The 25,171-nt window shown below is 37.0% G+C and overlaps 1 protein-coding gene across 1 annotated transcript in view; it reads left to right on the top strand.

Annotated features, from left to right (window-relative positions):
- LOC306857080 (protein diaphanous homolog 3-like) overlaps positions 1-25,171 on the top strand; it is a 326,012-nt gene that overhangs the window by 178,559 nt on the left and 122,282 nt on the right. Inside the window, exons 18-21 of the mRNA XM_079396755.1 lie at positions 696-797; positions 9,733-9,972; positions 14,413-14,542; positions 20,762-20,915. Of these exons, the coding sequence (XP_079252881.1) occupies positions 696-797; positions 9,733-9,972; positions 14,413-14,542; positions 20,762-20,915 (626 nt within the window). The remainder of the gene's footprint in view (positions 1-695; positions 798-9,732; positions 9,973-14,412; positions 14,543-20,761; positions 20,916-25,171) is intronic.

The raw sequence follows: 25,171 nt of genomic DNA, 5'->3' as shown, positions 1-25,171 counted from the left end.
CTGATTTTCAAGTCATTCTGAACACAACAAACTAACACAGAAATGTCTCGTTGCTAGGAGATGTGCAACAAATGAAACTAAGTTTTCTAAAATGCTGAAAATATCAAACGTGTTTAATATCCTCTGACTAGGTGGAATAATAGTCTGAAAAAAGAAAAAGCTGGCGTCTGCGACATTATTATTATTTTAAATAAAATACACTGTATAACAATAGTTATTGCAAACAAAATTTTATTTATATTTTTATTATTACTACATTTCACAATGGGGGTGAACTTACATTTATTACTTACATTTCACTGCTGGTTATACTCTGTATAATTGTGTATGTGATGAATAAAAATCTTGTTTTATAATGGCGTTTTTAGTGTTAGACCTGCTAATGTACAGGTTTGTAGGTTCATTTCCAGCCTGGGCCAACCCATGAACTGGAAGGTAACTGAGATCACAGGTCTGCTGAAGTGCCGCTTTGCCCTTGAGCAAGATGCTCAGCCTCAGAATTCTCCAGGGAGATATATCGTCCCTTCAATTAGTCTAGTGTGTCATTAATTGCCAAAGAGTTGATTTAGTTTTAGGCTAAACACTAGAACTAAACCAGCAACTATTAGTTTGCAGGTTAAAGTTGAACTGCTAATTAAATGAATCTAGCACACATTCGTTTTAACACAAGTTCTTTGTCTTGTTCTCCCCTCCAGAATCTTGTGAAGTACCTGCCTGAACAGGAGCAGCTGAACGCACTGGTCAAGTACAAGAGTGAATATGCCAACCTCTCTGAACCGGAGCAGTTTGGAGTAGTGGTAATTTTCAATGCACACACACACTACTTCTCAAATGCGCTTCATATGAATTTAATGTTCAGTCTTGTGACATGTCCAGTTAGAAGTCATCAGTCATTTTTTATTGAAACTTTTCTCAGGTCGATGTTGTGTTTGTCCCTCTACAAAAGATATAATCTCTTAAATTGAAACTGATATCATCTTGCCACAAATGAAACAACTACATATTGTACAACTCAAGATGTGTATTGTGTCTCTGAATAGAGAAAGAAATACTGTAATTCTCTAATGGAAAATGTATATGTAAAGCCGACACGTTAACACAGTTTTAACCCAGCTGTCTTTACTCTGTAGTTAATAAATCAGCTCTTACTCAGGCCCTTAGTGAATAAGATTTTAAATAATACATTAATATTCACAAAATTTGTTAGTCTAACTTGTACCAAGTTGTTGTCAGAGAAATGTTTTAAAGGTGCCAATGTTTACACTTTTGGGGGGGAAACAAAGCTTTTCTCAAGCACACTGGAACTGACATAGTATTTCCTCCATGGGTAAATTTCTAGCACCAATTGATACTCATAACAGCTTTACAATCCTCTGTGTTGTATTTTAAATATAACTGTGGGATAGTGTTGAATTTTAATACTCATTTTTCTGCTATGATATGTTCAAAAGATGTCATTTGAGATGTTAATGAAGGCTTTTCTCATTTTTGATTGTTTTTACAACCCATCTCTGAAAGTGTGAGATCAATTTCAGAGCTTTTCTCAACTCTGTCGAGAAAATGTGCAAAGTTTAGGTTTAGATTACTGTGTCTTTTGCTCCCATTTGGATTTGTCATAGTTTAAGTACATGCTGCTCACCGCTGAATAATCGATCATACAGTCGGCTCAATCGTCAATGGCACAGTTCAGCAGCTGACCCTGCTAGAGATTCACAAATTAATTATCGGTATTTGCAAACATATGCTCATCAAGCTTTTAACAGGTTTGTTCACCCCCATTGTCTTAGGCTCATTACACTTGACTTTTTAAGATGCTGGAATGAGAGAAAGGGGTCTTGCTTTTTTGAGAAATTAAGCGGAAGTGAAAGAAAGGCACAAGGGGATCGCTTCATGCAACAGTGTGGCCTGTCGCTGTGTTTGGGGTGTTTATTATATAATGAGGCATATGGAACTGTGGTTTATGCATGCGTGGGCAGCAGGAAATGATGCATTTGCAGTTCAGAGAAATATCCAGTTCAAAGGGAATTCTTAATCTCCCGTAGTGCCACTGCAAGCAGTTTTGCACTCTTTGTTCTTTTCTGGAGCCAGAACTTTGAACCCTTTGTTTGCTGCCTGCTAAGTGAACCATAAAATATAGCATGCGCCTGTTGGGACCTTAAACCTGTTAACTGTCACGGGCCCACCGGTGGGCCCACTTGCCATTACATGATTTAAACCATTGGTCTCAAACTCAATTCCTGGAGGGCCACAGCTCTGCACAGTTTAGCTCCAACCCTAATCAAACACACCTGATCCAGCTAATCAAGGTCTTCAGGATCACTAGAAACTTCCAAGCAGGTGTGAGTTGGAGCTAAACTGTGCAGAGCTGCGGCCCTCCAGGAATTGAGTTTGAGACCACTGACAGTAATATCTTAGTCTGAACCTAAAGCAATCTTGACAAACTATATATCGTTTGAAAGCTTAAAGACTATAGTTTTCATATTTGGTGACTGATTTTTTTAAATATTTTACAGGGCAACTGTAATTTGTTAATTTGTAAGAAGAGTACTCATCAGTCAGAGAGAGAGTTCTGACCTTTACTTTGAAATAGTGATACATATATAAAATCATGAAAAATCATGAACAATCTCCATTCATGTTCATGTCAAGTGTTCAAAAGATAAAATTAATTCTATTTTTTGAGAAAAAAGGTCTAAAAGTGTTTCGAATATAAAGAAAAAACAATAGGTTCTCAATTTTTGATGCAGCGTGAACTATATCGTACATCCAGGGTTCTTGTTGCATGTCTTTTATGTGTTTTTTAGAGGATGAATTGAAATCAAATACTGCCATACCACCATTAATACTTCTGAATGTGATGTCTACGTCTATGTATGCTTACATTTTATATTTTCATAAACTTAAACTTCCATAACTTTTTTGTAATATAATTTTTATACCATTTTTCACCTCTACAATAATCTGCTAAGTGTCTTCTTTAAAAAGAGACCTTAAGTATCTGCTCTAAACCATTCAAAATGTATAACAATTTAAGTTGGAAATGTCATTTTCAGGCCTATACCCAAAAAGTGGAACCCACAGTTAACAGGTTAAAATCATATAGGGTGATGGTGTGTAAGCGTGTGCTTGTCGTGTATGTGATACCTCTATTTCAGCCATCTGTTTTGTTTCTCTGAATAAATGTTTTTAATGGCTGCATGTGGTATTTTTAGCTCCTGATAAACTGTTTCGCTTTAGTCAGGTGAAGTTGAGCGTAAATAATTACATCTTTTACTCCAGGAACTCCAGGAGAAGAGAAATCTTCTGTTGCCGTAGCAGCAGCCCCCCCCCCCCCCCCCCCCCCCATTTTTTTGAGCAGGTCTTAGTTCAAGTTGCACAGAAAGAAAAAGTTTAAATCAGGCAAACCAAGTCAGCCAGACAATAGAGGCACAAAGATGAAGCAGGTGTGTGTGTCCCGTTCCCCATTGAGTCTTCCAGCAGGCCATATACGCTAGAGATGTAGCGTGTGTTCAGGGTCTACTGGGAAACACACACACACACACACTGAAACGCTTATGCACTCTGGGTGGTTGTGTGAAATGATGATTTAGCTTCCTGATAAAGAATAATACTTTAAACACTTGAAAAGTTGTTCCCCTCTGAATACTGTCACATGCCGAGTGGCAGGCACCACAGTGTTACCTCCACTCCCGTCTGCAGGTACAGTTGAATTTACAATTTAAAGGTTGATTTGAATGTCGTACTGTGTAATGTGCATTCAGACGGTTAATATCACAACCCCTATATATATATATTAGGGCCGGGACTTTAACGCGTTAATTTAGATTAATTAATTACACAAAAATAACGCGTTAAATTTTTTTAACGCATTTTAATCGCACTTATTTTTGCACCGCGGAACGTTTCTCACTGGATGAGTTTCGGCGGACCGATTATACTGGAGCACCAACTAGCGTTCAGACTAAAGAACGGACTTGCGTTCTCGTGGAGACCGGTCTTGCCAAGCTTCCTTGGAAGAACGAACTCGGAAGGACACGAGAACACAGAACGCACACTTATGAGAACTGAGATGTAACTTACTGCGTTCCTGCTTAACTGACCGCATAGTCTCAGCATAAGCAGCGGCCAATGAACAATATTACAAAATGTCATAACTTATTAAAACATTTCATACTATTATAGATATTACTTTCATATAATTGTATTGTTTTATTTTACAGCGTTATATGTTTTACTGTTAAGATTCATTTTAATATGCCAATAAAAATGCAGACTTTCTCCGGGTCTTATAACTTTATTAAAATTAACCAAAACAAAACGATAAATGTTTACTTTCAACTTGAAGAGCCGTTAAGTATTTGTGAGAGCGACTTTAAAGCTTACAGGCTTACGTACACCGGCCACCCACAGCGTTTTCTGGGATTTCTAACGGCTCGATTCTCTCAAGTCTACGGAAGTTCTAAGCGGCCATGCATTATTATAATTTTTCTGTCTTGTTTTCTTGTGATCACGACTTAATTTTCTCGTGATCTCGACATAACGAAAGTTGTTTTGTCGTTATCACGACTTAATTTTCTCTGTGTATTCGGCATGAGAAAATGCTATAGAAGCAGCATCATCGCAGCATCATGGATGATCGTATTCGCTTTTACTTTGATCAGGGACTCACTCAAACTGAAATAATAAAAATAAAAATATGGTATAAGTACCATCCCAAATATTGAAGGTGTTGTGTGTGTGACCGACTACATTGATCCATGATAGAATACTTGTCATGCATGCATATTCATACTCGGACATTTTAGCTCTGTGTCTGTCAGTGATTGACGACTTACACATAAGTGTTCGACACTTGAGAAGGAGGCTGTGGGGTCTGCAACTTTATCGTCGAAGACAATATAGCGACCCTGATTTTCTCACGATAGCTACAATTACGTCATGAGAAAACGGTTTTTAGGTTGAGATCAACAACTTTCGTTATGTCCAGATAACCACATAACAACTTTCGTTATGTCGAGATCACGAGAAAATTAAGTCGTGATAACGACAAAACAACTTTCGTTATGTCAAGATCACAAGAAAATTAAGTCGTGATAACGACAAAACAAGACAGAAAAATTATAATAATGCATGGCCACTTAGAACTTCCGTACAAGTCTGCACTCGATGCATCCTCAGTTTCAAGAACATATCCGGGCACTTTCATGCATCCTCTGTACTTGCGTTCTTGAGAATTGGAACTGAACTTCGACGGTTAATGATGACGTAGAACGAGAACACAAGGACGCAAGATCGCTGAAGAACGCATATTGAGAAACAGCCAAAATCAAACCATAGTGAACATGGACAAAGAAGCTGATGAGACCGCTTTGCTTGGCCCTGTGGATGGGAAATGTAAAAATCCATATAAAAAAACTTACTTCTCACTGTTCTCAGGTCAAATATTTATATGCGATTAAAATGCGATTAATTTCGATTAATTAATTACAAAGCCTCTAATTAATTAGATTAATTTTTTTAATCGAGTCCCGGCCCTAATATATATATATATACACTCCCCTCCATAAGTATTGGAACAGTAAAGCAAAATTGTTGGCTGTGGAGTCAAGACATTTGCAAATATGATTAAAAGATGAATATGAGACAAAACTACAGAATGCCACATTTTATTATTAGCCATTTCAACACACACGTTTTACCAAATAAAAAGAACAGCACTTTTAGAGTTCATCCCACTCATTGATGTGAGCATAAGTATTGGGACAGTTGAACATAAGGCAGATATAAAAGATTAAAAGCTATTATTTAGTTGCAGATCCCTTGCGCACAATCACAGCAGTGAGTCTGTGACCCATAGACATCACCAGACTCTTGGTCTCATCCTTTGAAATACTTTTCCCAGCATTTAATGCAGCCAACTCCAATTGTTGCTTGTTTTGGGGAGTTTCTGCCTTTACTCTCCTCTTCAGCTGGTGAAATTCATATTCAATCAGATTTAAATCTGGAGATTGACTTGGGCAATTTCAGTTTCTTTGCCCTTATAAATTCCTTGACTGAACTGGCAGGGTGTTTTGGGTCATTGTCCTGATGCAATATGAAGCACTTCCCAATGAATCTGGTGGCATTTTCTTGAATATTGGTAGGCAAGATGGTTTTGTACCCTTCCAAATTCATTCTGCTACTGTCATCATTCATTAAGTCATCAGTAAAGTTGAGAGGGCCTGTTCCAGAAGCAGCCGTGCATGCCCATGCCATGACAACACCTCCACCATGCTTTACAGATGAGGCTGTATGTTTGGGATAATTGCAGTTCCCTTTTTTTCTCCTCATTTTTGCTTTCCCATCACTTAGATAAAGGTTCATCTTTGTCTCATCGGTCCATAAACACAGTTCCAAAACTCTTCTGGCTCAACTTTGTGCTTTTTTGCAAACTCTAATCTTGCCTTTCTATTATTGGTGCTGGTCAGGTTTGCATCTTGCTGTGTAGCATCTGTAATTCTGTGTCAAAGTCTCCTGAGGACAGTATATTGTCAGAGCATCACCCCAGCTTTCTGGAAGTTGTTGCTGATTTTACAGACATGTCTTTTAGGGTTCATTTTCACAGCTTTTATGATTTGTCTGTCATCAACTACTGTTGTCTTCTCAGCCGATCAGGTAGTTGTTAGTTGCTGGTGGTTTCCAAACTCGATTTCTCCATGCCCTTTGTTTTTGCTAGAGCTCTAATTGACTTCCTCTTTTCTTTTAGCATCCAAATTGCTTGCTTTTCTCTCAAAGTCGGCTCCCTCATATTCATCCTGGTTTGTGTGTGTCATCATCGATTGCAGGATTCAGAATGGAAAAATAATGGATATAACTGATACGACACATTCCCTGCTTTTAATATCTGAAGAATTAATGCAACAGGACACAGCTGATCACTTAGAAAGACCTGTGAGGCAACTGTTCCAATACTTATGCTCACATCAGATAGAGGGATGAAACTCTAAAAGTGCTGATCATCTTAGCAGGTAAAACATGTATGTGTTGAAACGGCTAATAATAAAATATGACATTCTGTAGTTTTGTCTCATATTCATCTTTTAATCATATTTGTAAATGTCTTGACTCCACAGCCAACAGAGCAATTTTGTCTTTACTGTTCCAATACTTTTGGAGGGCACTGTATGTATGTGTATATGAGAGATATATATATATATATATGTGTATATATGTATGTATTAGGGATGCTCCGATCAATCGGCCGGAGATCAGTATCGGCTGATAATCACATTTTATGAATCGATCGGTACTCGTATGTTTGGCCGATCGCAATTTGATGACGCCAATATGTGAGGACATACATGATGCGTGGGGACATAAATGATTTGGGGCCGCAGTCATGTCATTGCCGGTGTGAAAATGTTTTGAGAAACAATTAAAAATTAGTTATTTGTCGTGTATGTTTTGCATGATGATTGAATGGATATTTCAGTATTTAACAGCAGATTCAGTGACTATAGAGCTGATTTGCGCATCACTGCACACGTTCCATGGGAACCGGAGCTGATCAGTGCTTGTGTTTATACCAGCCACGCCGCGGCATGTTTCTGAAGTGGCTGTCCGCGCTACTTGGCTAAAAATAGTCTTTTGTGAGTTATCACAGCGTGGAGGACGTTACAAAACCTCGTCGGAGGAGCTGTAAGGGGTAACGGTAAAATAATACGTTGATCGTGGGCTGCTTTTGAATGAACATTTATTTCTAAAACAAAAATATCTTCTTTGGCCATATTAGCCTACTCAATAGCATTAACACAGGCTATTATAAAGTTACGTTTCAAAGTTTTGAACTTGAGTTTAACACTTTAAATATTCATCTGTACACCTCACATTACGCAATGGAACATCTTCAGAACACTTGAAATATAGTGCACGAAAACTTCATGGTGCTTTATAATGATTTTGTGCCGTTTGTGGGGCCTAACGATAACACAGAATAGGGTACGCACAATATCGGATTTGAATCAGTCTTGTCTAACCGATACCCGATCCGCAGAAAATGGCAGTATCGGAGCGGATCAGTGCATCCCTAAAATGAGAAATGACACATTTTGGTTCAGAGAAAAAAAGCAATGGCATTTTGTCTGAGATGCATGTAAATAGACATTGTTAGTAGGCAAATTAAATAACACTCTTGACAAGTAAAAGACACAAGGAGAATTGTTCACAGGGCCAGCTATGACCACAGTGGGAAAAACACCCTCAATATGCATCATTGCTTTGTTCAGAAATAATGTATTACTTTGAACTAGGCGGTGAAAAGGCTCCCAGCACTGATCAAAGAGAATATTCACTAATGAAGACACCACTCTAAATGAAAAGGGATCATGTCAAAATTGACCCTATTTATTTACTGTTTACTTTCTTTATTTCCCAGGTCTTTTTATATGCAGTTCATTAGTTCATAGTTTTTATAAAGAAGACAACATGTTGTAATGTTCTGTCTCAATATGTTCTTTGCTTCTGAAACTGAAACTTTCTACTGAGGGAACGAAGGCTGTGTGGGTGGGGAAAATATTACCAATAGTATCATAATTAGCATGATCCAATCAAATTCTGATGAATCAAGATCAAGTCCATTTCTAAAAATGTAACTTAGCATTAGCAAATTATTATTTTTTTCCTGTTGTTTTTTTTGTAGCTTTCAATTCAGATTCTACAAGACAACATGTTTGCCAGCTTCTCATCATTAATTCATTATTGAAAGCATCTTTTTATGCCTTTGTTAAAATATACGGTCTGTCTTTTTTCATTGCACCATGTGTCTGGTGTCATGAAGTCCCTAAAGTGTTTCATATGCAGGAGCTATTATGTGATTTCCAGCATCACTGAACCACTGAACCTCCCTGATAATTCTTACTTTGTTGTCTTTTAGAAGCTCTAATGAATAATTCCTTGTATATGCGGAGTGTGCCTGCCATTTTTTGGGTGGTGGTGGGGGGAGTACAAATCTCCCTCAAACATTTATGGCTAGGAGAGCTTTGAATCGGAATCTGTTCCATTGCAGCGTAGCACTGCCTGACACGCACAGAAGATGCCTGCTACAAGTTTGCTGAATGTTTACACACATAAATTAGGCATCTGGCTTTGCCCTATTTACTTTACCTTCTCTTGTCATTTTCTCCTTTCTTTCCATCAGTCACTTTGTTTCAGTTTGGGTTTGTTGTGCTTTTGGTCCATTGTCTTTTGTCTTCAAGGATGAAATGCTTCCCGAGTTTATTTGTACACACTTGCAGACTGATTGATGTGTGCGTGCATGTACAAGAGATGATATCTGATTATGGAAAACAGCTCATATTAATCATAAGACATATTAATCATATCTCCGTATTGAGTATCTTAATTATACCCTTAATTTGCGATAGCTAATTGTCTTTTATAGGGGAAAATTGTGTCCTGCTCAACTCCCTCCTCTCCCCAACCCCTAAATGCACACTGCTCACACAAACACACATATGCATGTTTGTTGGCTTTAAATTACACTCATACATGTAGATATACTCATAACGGAAGAGCAGTTTCAGGGGAATAAAAATACTTTACATTGATTTAATATGGTTTAATATGAATGCACTGATTTTAGCAGAATTTAATTATAAAATTGAACTCTTGCCATTTTGTTTGCAAGTGTCCTTAGGTTTTATTCCATAGAGATTTAAATTTATTCATCTTTCTGCTTATTTTCTCTTCTTCCAGATGAGTAGCGTGAAGCGTCTGAGGCCCAGGCTCAACTCCATCCTGTTTAAGCTGCAGTTTGAAGAGCAAGTGAGTAACTTGCGTCCGGAAATCATGGCTGTGAACGCAGCCTGCGACGAGATGAAGAAGAGCAAAGCCTTCAGCAGGCTGCTGGAACTCATTCTGCTCATAGGGAACTTCATGAACGCCGGTTCGAGGAACGCCCAGTCCTTCGGCTTTAACCTCAGCTCGCTCTGCAAGGTAAGTACAGAGAGAAAGAGCCCATATATCTAAGATTCGGCACACTTTTTGTCCACATTTTGTGAGTGGAAACATTTATGAAGTCTGTAAAATGGGTTGAAATATGGTCCAACGTGTTCAATGGAGCTGTTTTTGGATGAAAGCAAGTCAGATGCAAGCCTACACATTTCTAAATCAAGTTTTTTCAACCTTCTGAATCAATTACAGTGTAGAAGCTGTTTTTGGCTGGATTCCTAGAAACGGCGTAAGTGTAGTCCATAAGAACATCATTTTATCCAGCAAAACCAGCTCTAAAGTCATTCATGTGATTTGCTGTCCATATTTACTCATTTTGTGAATTATTAGCCTCTGTTTATCAGGTCTCTCCATGTTTGAAACACACCCGCCCAAATTAACTGTGGGCATTTTTCATCAGATGCTCTCCTCCTGCTCTCTGTTTTTGGGAATAAGCCGATAAGATGATAATTTATGTTCCTTCGATGTCTGTGAAAGAGCCAAAGCTGAGTCACCATCAAGCACGAGTGCTTCTGCGTCCTTCACTCCCCTCCCGCACATTTCCCGTTACCTTGACCCCTATCGGCCGGTCCATCTAAAGTGCCTTTCGCTAAAAACGACTGGCGTTCGAGAAGATCTCATTTGATTTAACACTATCAAGCACTCAAGACCACAATAGCCGTATCTTCTGGCATCTATCAAAGTGCAGAGACCAAAAACCACTTTATAGCTGCTTCTTCTGTTTCTAGAGATAAGTTTCGGCATAGTGACGTAATGCAGACACATGTGCTTGTCGCTAAGAGGACAGTCCTTAGTTTCTGTTTAGTCAGGTGTGTTAATGTCACACTAATAAATGATGTCTAAGTTACACACAGAACACCTTAGCTTTCGTCTTAGAATTGAGGTGGCTAGTGTAAAGCCCTCTAATGAAAAATGTTTGGGTAAAATTTTCATATTTAGCTAAGTGGAAAAGTGCAGAAGGGGAGTATGGTTAATTACCACAGCAGCCATGCAGATATACTAAGGTTTCCATGGTGACTTGGCTTTGGTTTTTATCAGAGTTGATCCACCTCTCTCTATTCTTTCTTATTAGCCATCCATTTTATTCATTACTACTTTCACTCCTTCCTTCTGTGTGGTGCAAAAATTCAGAGAACAGCCATCACTGCATTTGTAACTTTCTCCAGGATAATGAAATGCCTTTCTGCTCAAGTCTCCTAGAAGACCTGATAAAAGACTGTATGGGACATGCTCACATTCAAACTTTTTATAAAGGAGTAACTCAATGAAATGTCGGTCATTATTTTCCCACCGCCATGCTTTTCCAAACACAAATGACTTTGTTTTCTGTGAAACTCAAAAGGAGAACCCTTGAAGAATGTTCACTGACATTTTTTTTTCCACACATCATGTGAAGATAATCTGAAAATACTCCTTGATTTTGGTCTGGTCCTCACACAAAGCTATTGGAAAACTGAGAATAAAGAGCGCAAGTCATACAGACTACTTTTATTATGCTTAACATTTTATGATTTTCTGTTTTTTTTTAACATTTTTGGTGCAATAATTCTGTGGAAAACATGATACTTTGAACCACAAAGTCTTTGCTGCTGCTTTTGATCAATTTAATGCATTCTGAAATAAATATATGCACACATTCATACTGACCTATGTGTACAGTAACTGGTGACGGATAATATATACTGTACAATTATAAATCTTCAGCTCATTTGTTGCATATCAACACTCGTCTTTGAACGTGTCCTTATACCCACTTAAGGGCCTCATGCATCAGAACTAATGGAGTGATCTGTCCTCACTGCAGAGAGAGAGACTACATCTCTACATCTGCACATAGTGATAGAGTCCCTGATGGGCAGGAGTAATAAAGAAAGTATGTCGTTTTCTGCCTTTCAAGTTCCTCGCCTGAGGGCCTGTCCTAATGTTCTCTCTCTGCCTCTGTTGAACTGATAGTTTGTTTGTTTGTTTTATTCTGAGTTTAACCTGTCGGTATCTTCTTCTTTTGCTCACAGTGGGGTTATTGAGCATATTTAGTTGTCAAAGGATTTGAAAGCGCTTCACTTTGAGCAAGTGACTCGCACGTCACTGTTTGATCTCATCAGCAGAGGACGGTTCAGTATGTCATAGACGTCAGAATCTTGATGAATGTTTATTTTATTTTTTTTCCTGGAAACCTTTTCCAATTGAGAACCGATATTTATGATTTTTCACAGACATCAATGAGTTGGACCACAGGATCACATTAGATATTTTGGGTTTCTTTTTGTATTGTCATTTTCATACTTCACAGATGAAATCAGCACAAGCAATTTGTAGAATCTGGTCTTTTTTCTATTTTTTTTGTTTTGAGAAGCCCTGTCAGGCAGAGCAACAAAACCTAATTTCATCCCCCATCATCTGTTTTACGCTTTACACGGCTTCCAAATGTTCTGACACTGCAATTATCCTGTAGGTTTGTGCCGATAGATGATAGTATCGTGTATCGACGATAGGCAAGGATATCGCCGAAAGCTGATGTCTTTGTCGATAGTCAAGAAAATATTAGGCTCATTCTCCTATTAATGTATAAAAATATTATTATTATTATTAGGCGGCCTATTATTATTGGGCTAGTATGATTAAATTGCCCCTCTATTTCACCTCAGCGTCGCACTTCACACACGCACGCAAATGAGGATTAAGCTTCTCAAACATTCGTATGGTTAATTACCACAGCAGCCATGCAGAGGTACTAAGGAGAAACATACTAAGGTTTCCATGGTGACTTGGCTTTGGTTTTTATCAGAGTTGATCCACCTCTCTCTATTCTTTCTTATTAGCCATCCATTTTTTTCATTACTACTTTCATTCCTTCCTTCTGTGTGGTGTTAAAATTCAGAGAACAGCCATCACTGCATTTGTAACTTTCTCCAGGATAATGAAATGCCTTTCTGCTCAAGTCTCCTAGAAGACCTGATAAAATACTGTATGGGACATGCTCGCATTCAAACTTTTTATAAAGGAATAACTCAAAAATGAAATGTCGGTCATTATTTTCCCACCGTCATGCTTTTCCAAACACAAATGACTTTGTTTTCTGTGAAACTCAAAAGGAGAACCCTTGAAGAATGTTCACTGACATTTTTTTCCACACAACCAAATGTTTTGAAAATGGACTCTGAAACTAAGCCCACATCAAAATTGAACTTTGATTTGATTATATGATAATTTGATTATTTACGAATTAGGCTATGTCAAGAGTGCAAAAAGAGACATCTTTTATTCATCTTTACTGATTTTAGACTGATAACTTCCACGCCGATGCAGCAAACTTGTCACAGTAAGACGTGCGGTCCTAATAGCGATGTATGACTGCTGCTGTATCCGAATATATGAACTAGCTGTTTTAAATAATTTTCTATTTAACATGTTAGTTTTCAGTATGTTTGAAAGTATATTATTTCGGTTATTGGTGCTTCCAGTCTCTCTCTCTTTTTTTTTTTTTTTTTTTGTGTGTAAAGTGATGTAAATGGTTGAAGAACAATTGTTTTATTAAAGTGAATGTAAAAATAAAAAAAAATCTCTCTCTCTCTCTCTCTCTCTCTCTCTCACACGCACGCACACGCAGTTTAAAATCACCAAATAGTTATGAAATAGCATATGGCAAGTACAGAGAGTCTCTCTCTTGCACCTACCCACCCATGCACGATAATATCGTGTATCTGCGATCTCACAGGCTGGCGTTATGACGATATGAAAAATGACCATATCACCCAACACCAAATCCAGTTGAACCTAGTGTGTATATTCAGCTCAAAGCCTCTGTCAGAACACATACATTTAAAAGAAATGGCAAAGTGCGAGATAGTGTTGAGTACTAAAATGGACTAGATGGAAAGTCGATTTCTCCAATTTCATCTCTCATTTTCATTTAGAACTTCGTCTATACTTTATCTATACCCCCCCCCCCCCCCCCCCCCCCCCACGGTAATCAAGCATCTTAAATCGTCAGGCACCCCCACCCATAAGAGCTTAATAATGTTTGCGCGCTCCACATAAATCAAATGCTTTTTGCGCCGCCTTTTACAAAGGCCTGTATCGTTGTGCCACAATGATAATCATAACTGACAATGAAAATGTCTTGCTTTTCTAGTCCAGCAGCAGTTTCAGTGTACTATCAAATTAACTTGTCAGACGTGAAGGCGGTGGACGCCGATGGCTTCCTTCAAGAATCTCTCGCTCTGATTTCTCTCTATTCCTGTAATGTTTTGAGCATCCAAATGTTTTTTTTTTTTAAGTGACGTGACTCACTTTAAAAAAAAAAAATACAAAAATAAAAATAATTTCTATTCTGATTTAATGTTGATATCATATTAAACAATTGTTCCCCCTAATGCCCTTTTTCTTCTGTCTGTCTGCATCTCTATATCTTTCTTTGGCTCCCAGCTGAAGGACACTAAATCGGCTGATCAGAAGTCCACTCTACTGAATTTCCTGGCAGAGGTCTGTGAGGAGAAATACCCTGAAGTAATGAAGTTTGTGGAGGATCTACAGCATGTGGACCAGGCTAGTCGAGGTACTGCAAAATATACACACAAAGAGCCAGCATCTATATAAAAATGGACATAATTAACATTTTGGTATAGTTTATTGATTACCTCTTTCATCTCCCTGGCTAGAAAAAGTCTTCAGTCCAGAGAGATTACTTCAACAGTTCTTTAATGTCACTCTCACAATGTACAGTACATACATTTTACCAGTGAGTTTCAGTCGACTTCTGCACACGTTCATTTCACACTCTTTCAGCAACAGAGGTAATGTGTGTGTGTGTGTTGTGCACTCATAATTATAAGACCAGTGAGTATCAGCTCTCAGGATCTATATTGTAAATATTGAACTGACCAGATCACGATTGATAAGATGATATTTTCGAGAGTCTGTGTCTATCTGCCTGTGTGTGTTTTAGCAGACAGAGAAGCAGAGGAGCTGTTGTGTGAGGTCACATTGCCCTCGGCAGCCCTAGAGGCAGAGTCGCAATAGGACTAGAACAACTCACTGCGTTCCCTAATGCTTCCTGAAAGCAAGACTGAGAGAGTTGTTGGCAGTGCGAGCGCAAATAATCAAACAGGATTATTATAGGGAGTGATTAAAAAGACGCCTTGTCTACGTGTACGTCTGGCAGCCTTAGAGAAAGTGTTTCAAGACAACTGTGTTTTTCCAAATGAAACACATAATGATTTAGGGCAAGACTTATTAGTTCAGATTTTATTGGATTGTTGGACTTGTTAGCCTGTAATATTATTGGTTAATGTTGTTTTCTGGCTTTGCATCAGCTGAACATGAAAGATTTTGAGACAGGGAATGTTATTACATTTTTATATTAGCTATTATGACTTTGTTAGCTCATTTTGACCAATATAATGTCAATTCTATATTTTGCGCACATAACGCATGTGGTGAAGTTAGCAGGATATTTGCTCTGCTCTTTTCCATTAGGGGTTGAACGGCTTCTGATTTTTTTAAAGTTGACTTTTATGTGATGAAAGTAGAGTCGAAGTCGACTAGTCGCTGATGATGTCATTAATGAACAAATACGTCTGGAGCGGTGACAAACACCTTGTGTACAGCTATGGCATATGACACAGCACTGCCCACATGGATATTGCTCCTATAACAGCTTATTTTTATCAGTTCTTTTGTCTTTAGGTCGTTATATTTCTCACAGATTTCTGCTCGTTCTAAATCAGATACAGATAAGTAGCACAGTAAAGATGCATTAGTGAGAGCGATTGCGTGTGTGAATTAATTCTACCTGGCAGCATCTCTCTACTAGTAGTGAAGCTGTAGGATTTAGTTAAGAAATATATGCTTGAACTTTTCAGTTTCTAAGCTTTTTTTTTTTGAGAAATCACAGAACAGTGTTGACAATACATTTCTGCGCTGAATGATTCTGTGTGCACGCGATCTGCGCGTGTTGTAGCCTATGTGTGTGAACGGCGATTAACTTACCTGTACAATAAGCTGTTTAAAATGTGCATTCTCCCGTTCAATTTCGAGCATCCAGTAATATAATCACACGTGTCTTCTGGAGCGCTTTCAGAGTATGAATTAATTAGTTATTTTAACTGTTTGGAAATGTGGATTTCTTATCCTGTTGTGCCCTCTATAGGACCAGCGACTAGTCGACGTCAAGCTAAAAGCGTCATGGCAGAGCACTGAAGTCGACTAGTCGATTAGTTGGTGCAACCCCTATTTTCCATACAATTAAAATTCAGCTTTGTACATGACAAAAAGCACCGTAAAAATTATCCATGCAAGTTACAGTAGAGGAGGTTTATAAGCTTTGTCACAGAAAAAGAGCAATTAGTCATTATTCGCTTAAAATCTCATTACGCTTGCATAGGGCTGGGTGACTTTTCTGATTTTATCGATTAATTAGTATGTAATGTTTTGCCACGATTTAGTTTTTTAGAAATCGAGGAATCGCGATTTTAAATGGAAATATTACCAAAAGGTAAAATTAGACACTTTGACAATATGCCGGTGATAACAGTAAAGGGTAAAGAACGATTTTGTGTTGACAAAGATGCGACGCGGGAACATGCAAGAAGATTGGAGTGAACCTCTTTTTAACTTGAGCGCAGTGTATTTAGACTGCCGTTTCATGCATGAGACGCTGCAAGAGACGTGAGTGCAACAGACAAATATGTCCATGTTTACAGTACATAGAAAAAAACATGGGAAAATCAGCGTAAGCGAATAAAAAACCTGTGAAGAACTGCTAGCCTGCTATACTGTATGTTTGATATTTCATGTTTGCATCATGGTGACGGGCTGAAAGCTGCTGTTGTTTTTATAGAACATTTTTAGTTAATAGATGTTATCAGTCATTTTGAATTTGAATTACATTGATTTATTATTTTTTTTAAAGCATTTTGCTCGTATTATTTCTGAACATAATATTTATAAGACAGTTTTGTACAATATATAGTTGTAGTTCATGCATCTTTCTGCACAGATATTTAACAAGTGATTTGTTTAACATTTACGTACATCATGTTGACAGCTTCATGTGTGGTGTACTTGGAGTAAAATTTGCTTTAAATAGAGGGTTAATAAAGAAAAAGTTATTTGAATCATGCTGTAGTTACATTTTCAAGTTGACTAGTTAAAAATCATTTAAAAATCGAGAATCGGTCAAACGTTCTGAAAAAAATTAGATTTTAATTTTTGGCCAAATCGCCCAGCCCTACGCTTGCATATATTGATAGTCAAACATGGTGCTTGATAGCTTATGATCACAAGTTAAGTTTCACTGTATGGAAGTGAATAGCTCAGATGTTCAAAACATCTCTTTTGTGTTCCAGGAGAATTTAAAAGTTTTTCTATTATGTCCACGTTCTCCTACACTTATTGGTTCTGTCTCTGCAGCTTTTTTTTTACTTTTACTTTTTTTTCTCCCTATCCGTCTTTTTCTCTCCCGTTCCCCATTTCATTAGTGCTGCCTGCTCTTGTGCCCTTCATCAAAGCTGAAATGGCATTATGGGTAACATATCCCCACCACGCTGAATATCTGTCCCTGCACTTCCCTCAGGAAACAGCCTCTGATCGTTTTACAAATATTACTCCCATTATTCTATTCTTTAGAGCTTGCATTAGCAGGTGCATGTTTTTCTCTTGGAGATTGAGATACTTTCATTAAGAATTAGCTCATGTCAGTTCCTAACTTTTATGGTTTTGTCGAGGTCTAATGGAGGGTTCATGCATGTGTGTTTCTTTAGTGTTTTTCAACAGCACCAGCTGACTGTCATTGAGGCTTTTTATATTTATTCCCTTTGGCACACTCTTGGCTTTCAAAGTGACTTAAAAATGGCACAAAACATAGAGGATGTTTTTTTTTAACATAGCAGGGCTGAACAATGCAACATGTCACGCATGTGATGAAAAAATCGGTCTGTGCGATGAATAAATTTACCACAGTAGCACGTCTGCGATTAGTTTATTTTTTCTCTGTGGATACTTAAGATTTCCTGATAAAATTTAAGAAATTACTGTCATAACATAATTTAATATTTTCTATAAAATTAACGTTTTCTGTAGAATACAGTGATCAAATAATTAAATGTTTTGTGTATTATAGTGAAAGTGTTCTTACTATATATATATTATATATTACAATTTATAATATATAATAATATAATATATAAATATTTTTTTTTTGACGTTTTTAAATTGCAATAATTTTAAAACATTAATGTCCTGTTTGAGTGATACTTGTGTGCGTTAATTGTTTTCAGAAATTGTAAGAGGTATTTTAATTTTGTTGCTACAATTATGTGGCCAGTGCTACAAACCTTTCAACCTCTGTAGCACCCGAGCTACATGCAAAAAAATTCATATACAGCCTTGTCTAGTGAGTTACCTTGCTTCACAGCTTTTTTTAAATAATTGTTTTTAGAAATATATACATTCCTTCAGCACGGACACATTAATTGGCTGCTGAAACTTCAGCTCTTCCATCATAGGAATAAATTACATTTTAAAATAAAATAAAACACATTTTTACTGTTTGTAATGATTTGTAATGAAAAAAAAGAAAAAAGAAAAAAAAGTGGCCTTGATTAGTATAAGAGACTTCCTGACCTCAAACTTTTTAACAGTAGTGTACAAAGTAACACTTAACTCACAATGACTGGATGAATGAAGTCCTCCACACATACACGCAAACACGATCGTTTCTCTCAAGAGCTTGCAAATCACCAAAGAACTAGTCTAATAAAGTAGAAACGTATTTCTTTCAAGTATCCCTCTGAATGGGCATTCTGAATGTAGGTTTACACTCACCAACCCCCTTACACCAAACACACATGCACTAACTCTTAGCTCACTCTGCAGTTGATTATCAAGAGCATGAGTGATTTAAATAGCTTTGTCGTTTGGCTTCAGTGTGCATATAATAGTGTATCACAGTGCATCAATGTAGACTAGATATAGTTATCACACACAGCTATGCGCTAGTTGGTTATAAGTAAAAAAAAAAACATATAATAATATTAGGATGGTCATAAATGAGTGATGCACTGAAGTTACTTAGTGCCTGAATAAATGTACCATACAAATATACAGATTGACAAATAGGTCTGTGTGTGTAGACACTTTGGTCACACTCAAAAGGGTAGTGCCAGCTGCTCTTGGCACAATCCAGTTAAACCAGACAGTGACATTTACCTCTATCTCTCGGCCTCTCTTTCTACATTGACACCATGAGAGGGAGCTAGAGAGGAGTTTGGTGGCTAAAGTGAAGTTTTTGCATTCAGCTCGTCTCTTCTGATTATGTATACATGCATTCTGGTCAACTTTGTTCTTTATGTTGTTCTGAATGCAAAATGTGTGCATTTCAACCCTTCAGGACAAGATATTGGAAATGTATGAGGCACTTTCACTTGTTAAAAGCCTCAGATTGTTCTTTGTAGAATTGTTCTTTTAGACATCATTAAAACCAAAAGAAAAAGAAAAAAGGCAGACTTGACTAAGCAGATTACCATTTAAGTAGTTTAACATTTACACAATTCCTCAAAAAAATGCAATAAATGATATCCAGCTAAGCTGAGGATGTTTAAGCCAAATCTCAACACGTGATGCTTAGTCAATGTGTCCCTTCACATTTAGCTAACACTGTGTATGGAATGTGATCATCCCCCCCCAAACAGCATCTGCCTAATCAAAACTGAGCCTCTTATTAAAGTCACATAATTACCTCATCAAACTACCAGCGTGTGTGAGGAATTGGTGAAAGATACAGACCTGATTTGGTCTTACAGGAACTCTTGTACTAATAATTAAGCTAATATATCTTTTAATGAATTAAATTAGTTTTATGTGTTTTTGTGCTGCTAGGATGACATTGAACCTTTTAGAAATTGTAGGCTAAAGCTGATGTTAACAGGCTTAACCAACTTACCTAAAAAATAAATAAATACAAATAACTAAATAAAGATCCAAAATAAGTCTGCGCAGAGTAAATATTCACTGATGTGGGAAAAAGAGCAACGGTAATGTGATATTGATCAATTGTTGAGGTAGGTGTCGTGTTCATACGTTTGACTGCACAAATTTACACTTCAGATGAAAATTTACCTGTTTCTTTCCTCCGTTTTCCACATTGCAAATGATTAAAGTACTAAAACAAAGATTCTTAAGAAATACATCTAGAACTTCTGTGTTTTTTTGTTTTTTTGTTTTGTTTTTTCCTTTTTGTGATTTGTATATAAAACAAAAACAAAACACCTGGCTTGCATATATAACGAAAATGCCAAACAAATGACAATAAAGTGCTTTAAGGTCTCATTGGTATTAACCGTTTCATTAATTTTATTAAGTCTTATAAATGAATGTTTATAAAGAGTTATAAATGATTAAACATTTTGACTGTTGAAGCCCCTCGTACTGCTTGTGAGAGAGTAGATATAAACTCTTACTACATTTTTTTTAAAGGAAGTGTTTGCTGTCAAGCTATAAAAAGGATGAAATACGCATCATAACAGGGGTCCATACAACTGCAGTCTTCTGAAGCCATACGGCAGCTTTGTGTGAGGAACAGACTGAAATTTATGTTGAAAATATTCCAATCTGTTCTAGCTCTGAAATCTCTCTTATTTTTATTTCCAGTGAATATCTCTGTCCAAAAGAACTTAGTTTTTGAGGAATGTTTGTCATCTGGAAACATGTATTGTGGATCTGCTATAAGCAAAGAGTGTCGGTGCATTGTTTTAAATCTGGACCTGTGTGTGTCTAGTCTCAGCAGAAAACCTTGAGAAGAGCCTGAGACAGATGGAGAAACACCTGCTGCAGTTGGAGAAGGATCTGGACACTTTCAGCGCTGCAGACGACCAGCAGGACCTGTTCGTCAGCAAGATGGCAATATCCTTTCACACGTTTGCATACACACAGTACTTTTTATTTTTTTTTCTAAACCCTTTTCTTCATAACTGTTTTGCTATCAACATTGTTATTTCTTCTGTGCGTGGTAGCGACACATTTTCTAGCACCCTTCAGCCTCACACTTTCACAAACGCTAATCAGAGTTTGTCTGCGTGTGCGAATTAATTATTTATATTGAACTTCACCGAGCTGCATGTGAAACCGAAGACAGTTTGATAATGGAGTTGTACATTCCTGTACTTGCTTGTTAGTTCTTTTCCCAGCTGTCTGTCATTGCACTCGAAACCGTTCATTGCGGTCTGGATGCTATCTCCTCTGCAAATGGCAAACGTTTGAAAGCCGGATGTGTTGCCAGGGGAGATGCCAGGGGCACGAACTAAACGCTGAACAAAACATATACCCAAATAATCCACAATGAACCTTTCTTCTCATGCATTTTGTAGTTTGGTGGGGCAGGTAGTCTTGGGTAGCTTCATTAGTCATGTTTTTGAGTTAGGCTTACAGAGCGTTTTATTTTTTTACTTTTATGCTTGCTGTTTCGTGGACAAAAACAAATGCTTTTTTTACTTTATTATTTTACTGTGGTGCTCATGATCCAGTGAATGCCTGCAGTTCTGGGTCTGACCTGACTGCTCTACCCTTCACGCTGTCCTGGCTAGACTCTACCAGGGGAGGTTATTATCTTACTCACCAGCCACATAGTGGACTGTCTTCCACCCTACATCCTTCTCTCAAATGTATTTTTTTCTATTTCATGCAGTGCATTTTTGATTACCTTTTTTTCTTTTGTTTTTTTTATCTTTTTTTTTATATAAGGATGCCACCCCCCCACACATCACCCCTTAATAGCTACATTTAGTACCTCATCCTTGCAAAGATATTTTATGAATGCATTGACTAAAATCTTAGTGAGCTACTCTGCTAGACAGCATTTTTTGGGTATTGATTTAAAAATTTGTAAAAATATGTTCTCTTAGCAGGCAGCTTACTAGGTTTCCAGATAGCAATTACAAACTAGAAAAAACTGTTTTTGCATTAGTCTCTCACACTGGGAGTCGATGTTGAATTGTCATGTTTTGTGTAGTAATGTATGGATATATTAGGGATCCGTAATATGGTCTTATGGTACCACAATGACTTATTGGAGTTTTTCTGTTTTTGTTTTTGTCAGCCAGAATCAGATATTTAATTGTGCTGCTTATTTCCGTTATTCCGATATATTTAGTTTACCTTTTGCCATTTTTTTAATTAAAAAACACCAATAATTTAATGCAATTTTTTTGCAAATCTCAAAATAATTATACATTTTTCATATTATATATAATGTTATGATGCCTAATTTTAACTGTAGCATTTAATTGACACTCATAATACATCCATATGTGCTTGTTGAACACTTAAGGCCCTATGAAATCCATTTTATTTTTTTCCCCAAATTCAGTTTTATTTTTTTTCAAAATTCCAACAATAATATTTTTTCAGGATACTTTTTTTTCTGTTTTAATATTTCTAGACATGGTTACATTAAATGTTATTCATCAAAAAGCATGTCTATTTAATTTAAATGAAAACTTACAATATTAAACAGCAGTTTATTAAGCTAAAGAAAAAGTCCTAATGAAATATTTTTTTTTTTTACCAAATTCGGTTTTCCATTGATTTTCTGGATTCCATTTTAGTTGTTAAATATAAAATATTAATAATCAAAAGCATGTCCAATGAATTGCTTTTATAAAATATATATTTTATTTATTTATATATTTTTTCAGAAATCCTGTCGTGTTTTTACATTTTTCTACTAAATAAATTGATAAATAATTTTTTGCTAAATATTCCTTTAAAAATAATGTTTTAATTTTATTTGTAGCAGTAGTTCTATCATTACATTACAAGTAATATTTCTGTCACAGTTTCTTCAAGTTAAACCAAGCTTTTTTTTTGATGGGTTCCTGTGAAGACCTTTATTTCTGTTGGTATATGATATGATGAGAGTTTTTCAAACAAAATGGTAAAATGCTCAGGAAGTGACTCAGAGCAGTTCTAGAGATTGTTCATGCGTTCATGTACTTATATATTGAGGCGACAGAGGCTGAAATCACCGCAAGTGTCACACGCTTCAGTGTAACACTTGTAACGAAACCGCGTCGGCACCAGAACATGCAGGATTCATATTTAAATGGTATTTTTGCAGCTTGATATTCAAAGACACTCGTACACATCATGTTTTGACTTAAGCATAGTTTACCTACTTTTGATGTATCCATCCAAAATTTGGCAAATTCCCTGACATTATGCATTATACAGTAAATTCAGTTATTATTACTGGATTCTGCAATTCATTCCACATTTTCCACATCACGGAAATCATAGGGCCCTAAATACTATATTTCAAATTAATAGTGCATTAAGATGTTTTGTTATGGCCTTTTTAACTGTAAATGTCTTCATGAAGATTGCATGACAGTATGGTTCATTTAGTACACCTGTTAGTATGTACAGTTTGTAGCCTTTTTTTCCATGTAGTGTGTATGTGTGTGTTCCAGGTGTTGTGTAAATGTACAGTATGAAAGTGTCTAACAAGCTCAGGTGTACAGGAGAAAATCAATGTTTTTCTATCCCTCAGCACAGAGCTTGTGTTAAAGGGTCAGCCATCATTGCCTCTCTCTCTTTATTTAGTTGGCTCTCTCTCATTTAGAACAAAAACCCAGAGCCCACCTTCCTCTTCTGTCCTCTGTCAGCCTTAACACCTTTCAGCTCCACACGGCATGGGCCCTTTTCTGTCGTCTGAGCTCTTAGCACTGGCAACCAGATCAGTATTAAAGTTAATGAACTCTTATCTCTCGCTTTCATACACTGTCTGTCCTTTCATTAGCTGATCACGTCCCCTGCGCTCCTTTCTTTCTCTAATCAGAGAGCCGAAGCAGGTGTTCTTGTAGGGTGTGAATGAACTCACAGTAGAAAAGACAGCAGAGGAGACAAACAAAACAGATCTGTGCGCATATGCAGCCAAAAGCTCTCCAAAGATTTTGTGTGTATGCCGAACAAGCATCACCGGTCAGCCTGTCTGCCCTCCCTTATAATGTCTTCATTAATAAGTCATGGAGGACCTGTTATACTGAGTCCTGGAGTAAGATGTGTGGGTTAAAGAAGCTCTGTCCAGTTTCTAGACGTCCACTTGTTAGCAGAATTCTGGCTAATAGTCACTTTTCCTTGCCTAGGAAAACCTGATTTTGCAAGTCAAAATTAAATTTCAAACAAAAATGTATCATAGTTTATACAAAAATATTAAGCAGTAGAACTGTTTTTAACACGAATGAAAAGAAAATCAGGATACTAGAATGATTTATGAAGGATCATGTGACACTAAAGAATGCTGAATATTCAGCTTCGCCAATCACAAGAATAAATTAAAATATATGAAAATAGAAAACAGTTCTGTTAAGGGGATAGTTCACCCAAAAATGAAAATTTGATGTTTATCTTCTTACCCCCAGGCCATCCAAGATGTAGGTGACTTTATTTCTTCAGTAGAACACAAATGAAGATTTTTAACTCAAACAGTTGCAGTCTGTCAGTCATGTAATGGCAGTCAATGGGACCCATGGCTCAAAAAAAAAAAAAACTAAACCAAATTGAACCCTGCAGCTTGTGACGATACATTGAGGTCTTCGAGTAGACCAATGCGTGGAAGCGATCTGTCGTGCATATGTCACTCATTGTTTACACCTTCACGTGCTGGCTGTTGTGAACACGCTTAGGACAGTTGAACATTGCGGTGGATCAGAGGTAAAAAATTATAAATACTTTAATTGTAAATTTAAAAAAGTATTTAAATACTGTTCAGTTTCTTGCACAGACCAATCGTATCATGTCTTAAGACCTCAATGTATCGTCATGAGCTGCAGGGTTTAATTTGGTTTTGTCTGTGGGTGGTTTCTTTGACTCTCAAAGCCATGGGTCCCATTGACTGCCATTATATGACTGACAGACTGCAACGGTTTGAGTTAAACAAATTTGTGTTCTACTGAAGAAACAATGTCACCTACATCTTGGATGGCCTGGGGGTAAGAAGATAAACATAACATTTTCATTTTTGGGTGAACTATCCCTTTCTATCAAACTATCAAATTCTACTCATTTCCCCACAATATTACTGTTGCAGTCTTGGTGATAAGACTAATATCTAAAACATTAAAGCTCTTTTACAGACTCTTTTGAAGAGGATACACACTTAAATCATAATATTCTTAATGTAAAATAACTC

This window comes from Barbus barbus (genome assembly GCF_936440315.1).
Source record: "Barbus barbus genome assembly, chromosome: 37".
Classification (NCBI taxonomy): Eukaryota; Metazoa; Chordata; class Actinopteri; order Cypriniformes; family Cyprinidae; genus Barbus; species Barbus barbus.
This window is presented reverse-complemented; position numbering and strand designations above follow the sequence as displayed.